The 8,644-nt window shown below is 63.0% G+C and overlaps 1 protein-coding gene across 1 annotated transcript; it reads left to right on the plus strand.

Moving 5' to 3' along the window:
• The first annotated feature begins 1,540 nt into the window (after positions 1-1,540).
• LOC123357070 (TBC1 domain family member 25-like) lies at positions 1,541-8,316 on the plus strand. The gene is made up of 6 exons (XM_045000329.1): positions 1,541-1,728; positions 2,844-2,953; positions 3,621-3,775; positions 3,907-4,031; positions 4,422-4,610; positions 4,986-8,316. The coding sequence occupies exons 1-6, from the start codon at positions 1,660-1,662 to the stop codon at positions 6,384-6,386; spliced, it is 2,049 nt and encodes a 682-aa protein (XP_044856264.1). The 5' UTR covers positions 1,541-1,659; the 3' UTR covers positions 6,387-8,316.
• The last annotated feature ends 328 nt before the right edge of the window (positions 8,317-8,644 follow it).

Consider the following 8,644-nt stretch of genomic DNA (forward strand, 5'->3'; position numbering starts at 1 on the left):
ACTCTCCATCTCATTAACCTGTGTCCCATTCCCAGTCCCCTGCCCTGGGGCCGGATGGGAGCCAGCACCCCCTAGAAGGGAAAGGCCCTGTGCCCCATTCCCTGCCCCCTGGAGCCAGCTAGTCCCCTGCTTGGGACCAGATGGGAGCTGGCGCCCCCTAGAGGGGAAAGGCCCCATTTCTAATGCAGTGTTCACTGGGTTGGGCACAGTGGGATTCTGCCTGTCCTGTAGGAAAGCTCCATCCCCTCAATGGAGGAGCAGGGCCACAGAGCCCATAAAACACCTGATTCTGGGGGACAGCTAATGAAAATGCAGGGAAGGGAACAAGGGTCAGAGATGTAACACGTGGAGCAGGGTAACTACTGCTCTGGGAAGGAGCCACTGGGTGCTGTGTCATGGATTCCCCAGGACAGGTTCTATGCTCCAGCTTTTAAACAGCCCCTTAGGGGAGCCCGATCAGTGGGCCAGCCCCTGCCCCAGGGGTCCCACTCTCTAACGACTGAGCCTCTGGCCTCCAGCTTCCTCCTGTGAGTCCACCTGAGCCAGACGCGCCCGGCGCTGGGCTCCAGGCATCGCAGCCAGGATTTGCAGTGACACCGGGCGGCCTTGCCAGACCGAGCAGGGTGGGTTAGTTCCCTGGCACGGGGAGCCGTTCGGCTGGCACCGTTATGACACAGGCCGGCCCTCCACGCGGGCAAGCCACCGTGGGCTCCATTTCTGGCCCTGCCTCTCGCTCCGTCCCAGATCTCTGCGTCTCCCCGAGCCAGGCCCCTGTGGGTCCATTGTCCAGCTCCTGCAGCCCCTGCCCGGTTCCGAGCTGCCCCCTGGCGGTGACCCTGGGTGGGGCTCCCACAGCAGCTTGTCCCCCCCCCCCACCGCGTGGAGCAACTCAAAGTGCGGAGGGAAACTGAGGCAGGGGCCTGACAGCAACGTGCTGGGGCGCAGGCGCGGCGTCTGCCCGCTGAGCCTGGGGCTCCTGCTCCGGCTGCCGGGGGAAAGAAGCATCCGGGTCCCTGGAGCTGCGGGCGGATGTTGTTGTTTTCACCCGTTGGGGGAAGTCACTTCCGGTTGACCCGGATGTTGTTTTCCCTGCCTGGGCGGTTATTTCCGCTTAACCCGGATGTTGCTGTCCCTGCGTGTACATCTATTTCCGGTAGGTCCGGATGTTGTTTTCCGTGGCTGTGCGGTTATTTCCGGTTGACCCGGATGTGTTCACCGGTTGGGGGGCTATTTCCGGTTGGCTGGGCCGCTGTTTCCCCAGTGAGGGGCTTGTCCGGTTATTTCCAGTTAACCCGGATGTTGTTTCCCGTGGCCGGGCGGCTATTTCCGGTTAACCCCGGATGCGAATCCCCGTCCCGCGGCGGGGAGGGGCCCGGCTGCTCCCGTCTCTCCCCCTCCCCACTTCGGATTTTTAGGAGGGCGATGACGTCAGAGCCTGAGCTGAGGCCTCCGAGCCGGAAGCGGAAGTAGCGGCGGGGTCACGTGAGGCTTCCCCCCCTCCATCCCCACCTGACGTCAGCCGCCCGCCCGGCGCGAGCCGGCTTCTACCCGCCGCGGCGCGAGGCCTCCCCCCAGGGGCGGGGCCGTAACGGTCCCGTCCGGCGCGAGGCTCCTCCCCCCCTCCGCCCCCGCCCCCCCGCGGAGCCGGCCGGGGCCGGGATGGCGGCGGCGGGGGGCGAGGCCCGGGAGGAGGAGGAGGAGCGGGAGGTGGTGCGGGTCCGGGTCAAGGTGAGAGGTCAGGGGGTCACGGCGGGGTCAGGGGTCACATGGGGCGGGGGGAGGGGCGCAGAGTGTGGGACCCCCCTACAGGGCGGGGGGGGGGGGTCAGGGGGAGCCCAGGGCGGGCGGCTGGCGAGAGAAAAGGGGGGTCGGGATCGGGGCGTGAGGAGGGAGTCTCCCCCTCCCCCACCCAGCCCCCCCGACACCCCTCCCCTCCCAGAGCTGGGGAGAGAACCCAGGAGTCCTGGCTCCCAGCCCCCCCTGCTCTAACCACCAGCCCCCACTCCCCTCCCAGAGCCAGGGAGAGAACCCAGGAGTCCTGGCTCCCAGCCCCCCCCTGCTGTAACCACCAGCCCCCACTCCCCTCCCAGAGCTGGGGAGAGAACCCAGGAGTCCTGGCTCCCAGCCCCCCCGCTCTAACCACCAGACCCCACTCCCCTCCCAGAGCTGGGGACAGAACCCAGGAGTCCTGGCTCCCAACCCCCCTGCTCTAACCACCAGCCCCCACTCCCCCTCCCAGAGCCGGGGAGAGAACCCAGGAATCCTGCCCCCCCTCCCTCTAACCCCCAGCCCCCAATCCCTTCCCAGAGCCAGGAGAGAACCCAGGAGTCCTGCTTGTCCGTGTGCCCTCTACGCCCCACCCTTACTGCCCCCGACAAACCCTCTTTGCCTTCACTGACCGTGTCAGAGCCAGAACAGAGCGGGGGACGCGACCCAGTGTCCCTTTCCCCTCCTGCGTTAGCGGACGCCTGCGTCTCGTCCCCCGGCCTCCCCCCCGGGTGGCTGCGTGGAGGCCAGGAGACCTGGGGCGAGGCACCTGCTAAGGAGGGGCAAGAAACGCACAGGAAGTCAGACCTCCCACGGCCAGCGAGGAGAGAGGATTTCGGTGTGAAAGAGCGCCGGGAAACTGCCCTGCCCCTGTGTCCGCGGAGATCTCCGTCCGAAACCCGGGAGGATCTGTGCAGCGCAGGGGGGGTGGGGAATGAGCCAGGGCCTTTCCCCTCTAGGGGGCGCCGGCTCCCCCTTGGGCGCCAGGATGGGGGACCGGCTGGCTCGGGGGGTGGGGAATGGGGCAGGGGGCCTGTCCCCACTTGTGGGCGCTCACTCCAGTCCTGTCTCCCCAGAAGCGCGAGGGGTTCCTGCAGCCCGAGTTCCGCACCTTTGCCGTCGATCCCCAGATCACCTCGCTGGATGTCCTCCAGCACATCCTCATCCGCGCCTTCGACCTCAACGGGTGAGTCCCGCCCCAGCCGCCAGGGACCTGTGCCCAGCATTGGAGGGTTAGACTGGGGGGGAGATGGGAGCCAGGACTTCTGGGTTCTCTCCCCGGCTCTGGGAAGGGAGTGGGGTCTAGTGGTTAGAGTGGGGGGGGGGTGGGGAGGCTGGGAGCCAGGACTCCTGGGTTCTCTCCCCAGTGCTGCTATTTCTGGGGTTGCCTGGGAGTTAGATCCTGACTGAGGACGGAGCTAGTGAAGAATTTGAGGCTGTGCGGAGCCAGGGGGCAAAGAGGAGACTTGGGGGACAGATGAGCTCATTCGGTCTGAAGAACCAATGGGGGACCCTGCGAAAGGAGGGAAGGCAGAGGGGCCGGAACGGCTGGTGAAGGACCCCTAGAGAGTAGTGGGGGGGTTCTGTATGGTTGAGGATGCCTCCCGTTGGGGTCCTTCATCATGGCTGACAGCAAACCCTAACGAGGCAGGGGAGGTTCTGTGTAGCCGACGGAGGACCTCAAAGGGGTGTGTGTCCTCACAGCCAATGGGAGACCCCAGGGGAGCAGTGGGAGGTTCCGTGTGGGGTTCTGTACCGATGGGGGAGCCCGAGAGGTGCCGGGAGGGGAGACGCTGTGCCTGGGGTGATGTTGTCCTGCGTGCGTTGGAGCCAATCACCTCCACCTCACCCAGGAAGAAGAACTTTGGGATCAGCTACCTGGGCCAGGAGAAGCAGGGCCAGGAGACGTACCTGTCACTGCTGTCGGACTGGGACCTGACCACGGCCTTCGCCAGCGCCTCCAAGCCCTACCTGCAGCTCCTCGTAGACATCAAGCCTTCGGAAGACAGTGAGTCACTGTGGCAGGGCTAGGGACCCAGGAGTCCTGGCTGCCACCCCCGCGGACTCTAACCGCCAGACCCCACTGCCCTTCCAGAGCCGGGAACAGACCTTGCTAACTGTCATGTGCTGCTCTCTCAGGCCCCCTGCTGGAGGACTGGGACATCATCAGCCCCAAAGATGTCATCAGCACTGATCTGCTCCTGGTGGAGAAGCGGTCCCTGGCGGCGGCCGCCCTGCCTTTCACCCAGACCATCATCTCCCAGGTGGGTCGAGAGGGGACGGGGAGGAGGGTGGTTCAGGTAGGAAGCACCCTAAGCTACGTGGGTGGAACAGAGTTCAGAAGAGAACCCAGGAGTCCTGGTTCTCTCCCCCCAACCCCCCGTTTTAACACACTAGACCCCACTCCCCTCCCAGAGCCGGAGGTAGAACCCAGGAGTCCTGACTCCCGCTCTCCTGCCTGCTCTTCCTGGTAGCTGGTCCCAGCTCTGTTGTCCCAATGCTAGGATCATCATGGGCCAATGAAGTCTCCTACTGCACTGACCTCCCCGGGCTGCTCCCGTGCCTCAGTTTCCCCCATACAGTGGGGAGGATCCGGCGTCTGACATGCCTTGCTCTGAGCAGGACTCGCTCAGTGACCCCGTCTCTCTGCCTAGGTGGGCCGGACGCTGTCGAAGGTCCAGCAGGCTCTGAGCTGGTCCTACGGGGAGGACATGAAGCCGTTCAAACCGCCGCTGAGCGACTCCGAGTTCCACACCTACCTGAACCACGAGGGGCAGCTGAACCGGCCCGAGGAGCTGCGGCTGCGCATCTACCATGGCGGCGTGGAGCCCTCGCTGCGCAAAGTGAGTCTCTGGGGAGTGGGGCTGGGAGCCCGGACTCCTGGGTTCTCTCCCCGGCTCTGGGAGAGGAGTGGGGTCTGCTGGTTAAAGCAGGGATGCTGGAGCCAGGACTCCTGGGTTCTCTCCCCGGCTCTGGGATATGGGGGATAGTGGAGATGGGATGTCGGGGTGCTTAGCCATGGAGGAGAGATGTCGGGGTGCGTGGCACAAAGGGGCATAGCGTGCCCGGCTATGTGGGACGATGCCTGGCGCTGAGACCCCTCTCTGCCCCCCAAGTCACGGTGGGATGCTGGGAGAGGCAGGGCGGGTCAGAGGTGGTGGGACGCTGAGAGGTGGCGGGAAGATGCCGGGTGTTGAAGCTCCTCTCTCTGCCCCCAGGTGGTGTGGCGCTACCTGCTGAACGTCTACCCGGACGGGCTGACGGGCCAGGAGCGCATGAACTACATGAAGCGCAAGACGCGGGAGTACGACCAGCTGAAGGGCCAGTGGGCGGAGCGGGCCAGCCCCGAAGACCTGGACTTCATCCGCAGCAACGTCCTCAAGGACGTTCTCCGCACGGACCGCACCCACCCCTACTACGCCGGCTCGGAGGACAACCCGCACCTGACTGCCCTTCACGACCTGCTGACCACCTACGCCGTCACCCACCCGCAGATCTCCTACTGCCAGGGCATGAGTGACATCGCCTCGCCCATCCTGGCCGTCATGGACAACGAGGCCCACGCCTTCATCTGCTTCTGCGGCATCATGAAGCGCCTGGAAGGCAACTTCCAGATGGACGGCGAGGTGATGTCCCTCAAGTTCTCCCACCTCAAGCTGCTCCTCCAGTACTCGGATCCTGAGTTCTACGCCTACCTCCTCTCCCGGGGTGCTGACGACTTCTTCTTCTGCTACCGCTGGCTGCTGCTGGAGCTGAAACGGGAGTTTGCCTTTGAGGACGCCTTGCGGATGCTGGAGATAACCTGGAGCTCCTTGCCACCGGATCCTCCGGAGAAGGAGGTGGAGCTGGTGGGGCCGCCGGCCAGGCTCAGTGAGAGCGGCCAGCCTGTCCGCCAACGCCACATGCTGCGGCCCACCTGTAGCTTCGAAGCGACTGGGGACCGGCCTTGCTTGGAGGACCCCGGAGACCATCCTTGTCTGGAGCAGAAGACCTTATTGAAGCAATCCAGCTTTGGAGAATTCAAGTACTACAGCGCTCGTGAGGACAGCTCCGAGGAAGAGCCTTCGCTGAGATCCCAGCGCTCTATGGAGGAAGAGGAGGACTTCTGCAGCGAGCAGGACCCCTTGCTCCAGCTCCCGGCCATGACCAAGTCTTTCTCCGCCCCGTCCCTCCGGCTCCTGACCCCGCCCACGCCCTCCCGAGACTCCACCTCCTCCCCCTCCCCCTCCCCCCTCCCTGGCAGCGAGAAGAGCGAGAGCCTGCCGGAGGAGAAGGGAGATTTGGCAGGTGACACGCCATCCTCCTCACCCAGCAGCCCCCTCCCCGCCGCCCCGTCCCCAGCCACGGTGAGCTTGCCTCCGCCGCAGGAGTTCGGCAAAGGCAACCCCTTCATGCTCTTCCTGTGCCTGGCCATCCTGCTGGAGCACCGGGACCACATCATGAAGAACAACATGGACTACAACGAGCTGGCCATGCACTTCGACCGCCTGGTGCGCCGGCACAATCTGGCCAAGGTGCTGCACCGGGCCAAAGCCCTCTTCGCCGACTACCTGCAGTCCGAGGTCTGGGACTCAGAGGAGGGGGACGAGGCGGCCGCAGAGTCCCCAGCTGTCTCGTGACATCTCCCCCTCCCCCCAAAACTCTCCCACCACTCCCCATTCTGGTGGCCTCCTTGAGACTCATCACAGGTCAGCCAGGAGGGACTCCTTGCTCTGGATCCTCTCTGTTCCCCCTGGATCTAATGGTCTCCTTGGAAGATCCTTCATGGACCAACCAGGATCTCTCCCCCCTGTGAGACCCCCTCCCTCCATCCCCCTGCAGATCTAATGATCTCCCTGGAACATTCTTCATGAACCAATCAGGATCTGCCCTTTCCATTGGCATCCTCTCTAGTTTCAACTATCTCCTTGGAAGATCCATCAGAGACCAACTAGAATATCTCCCTTCCTGTTAGATCCCCTTCAAACACCCCCGGATTTAATGTTCTCCTTGGAAGATCCTTCATGGACCTACCAGTATCTGGCCTTCCCAGTGGGTTCCCCTCTAACCATCCCCTTCTGACTGCAGTGATCCTTTTGGCAGATCCATCCCCTTGGAAGATCCTTCAGAGACCCAGCCAGGATCGGCCACTCGGACTCCGGTGCCTTTTTCTTTTATGTGCATTAGCAGATCCGGTTTTTGGTTTCTCTCCCCGCTGCGGCTGCAGCCTCTGACAGCGTCGCTGCCCAAAGCTGGGGAGGGCTCCCAGCTCCCCGCCCCAGAGATTCAGATGCTACGTTGAGTGTTAAGACTTGACGGCTGGGATGTACGTGCGCTTTTCCGTTCCGCTTTTCACTGACCCATAACTTGGCTGGTTCCCTTTTAAACCAAGTTGCCCAGTCGTGGTATATTTCCTCCTCCCATGAAGAGATCGAGTGGAATTTATTCCGCGCTTTGGAGGAAGACCAGACATCAGCTCCCATGATGCAAAAGGGCAGGAATCCGGGATGCTGGGGGATCAAACAACGTGTGATCTCTGCTGGCTTGACACTTCCGTTCAGTAGCCGTTTCCCTGGGCAAACGGACCCCAGTGGCTCCTTGGATTTGCTCGGATGTAAAACTAACCAGAGATCTTCGATCAGCCGAGTCTTTCTGTTCCTGTTTTAACGAGAGATCAGCTGTTGATAGAGGCAAGACCTGCTCGCATGTGGATTGACTTCTGGGGCAGGAGCCATAGCGGCGGGGAGAGGGGCGGGCTGGAGGTATCGCAAACAAAACCATTTCCGTCGATCGCGCCTCTTCGCGCTGCGTTAGCGTCCCTGCGGCGGGTTGGCTCTGGCGTGCGATCTGCTGACGGTCTGTCCAGAAGCGGGTTCTGATCTCGGCCGGGCCAGCATCAGTCTGGAGCGTCTCTGGACGCTGCCGAGATCGGAGCCTCGCTCGTTTCTATGACATGGGCTCGGAAGCGGAGCCTGGCCTGCATCAGCCGCGCCGATCTGGGAATTTCTGCCGACGAAGACGTCTTCCGAACATCCTCTTTCCCCTTCGCGTCCGCCCGGAGTTGAGCGGGGCTTGCTCAGCTGGGATCTAGCCCCGATGCCTTTTTGTTTCAGTGGCATCCATCTGCGTTGGCCTTGTCTTAGCTCAGAGACCCACCCCCTGCATCAGTGCATGTGTTGGATGGCCTGGCTCAAGACAGCGACGGATATTCCCCCCCTCCGGATATCTGCCCCTCCTATCGTCCCAGAGCTGGGCTCTTTGTATGACGTCTGAGATGAATCCCTTCATGCAGCCACGTGGGGTTTAGAGTCTCTAAGGCAGACGAAGCAGAGAGCTGGCTGTGCCATAGCAGAGAAGGGGATTTTCTCTAGGTCCTATTGGAAAAACAAACAATAACAAGGGGAAACGTGCCTGCTCCAGTTCCTGTAGGGGAGCAGCCTGGCCACTAGAGGGCACTGATAACTCACGCTGGGCTTTGCAGCTCTGAGTTCTCTACCCCAGGGCGGCTCTGGGTTGTGAGATCCCCCAGGATCTAGGTAGGGATGGGGAGAGAAACCGGCCGTCCGGGGATCTTTCTGGTGATCTGGGGGATCGCCAGAGAGTTGGTACGTAGCCCTGTTACCGGAGGGACCGGCAGGCAGAGCCCGGATTGGCAGGCGTCTCTGGGGGGGTGTATCCGGCCTGTGGGAGGTCCCGAGAGATTGGCCTGGCCAGAGCCTGCACCGGTGCGGCCCCTGTCCCCCACCCAGAGCTCCTACGCACCTCCCCCCCCCCCGCCTCCTCAACTGGCCGTGCCTGGGGAGAGAAATTGATTACGACTCGTGTTGTAACTGACCATCGGTGGCAGCACTTGATGCTTCTCTGGGCTGATGGACTAGGCTGATGCGCAGGGGGCTGT

Source organism: Mauremys mutica, unplaced genomic scaffold (assembly GCF_020497125.1).
Source record: "Mauremys mutica isolate MM-2020 ecotype Southern unplaced genomic scaffold, ASM2049712v1 000298F_np12_obj, whole genome shotgun sequence".
Classification (NCBI taxonomy): Eukaryota; Metazoa; Chordata; order Testudines; family Geoemydidae; genus Mauremys; species Mauremys mutica.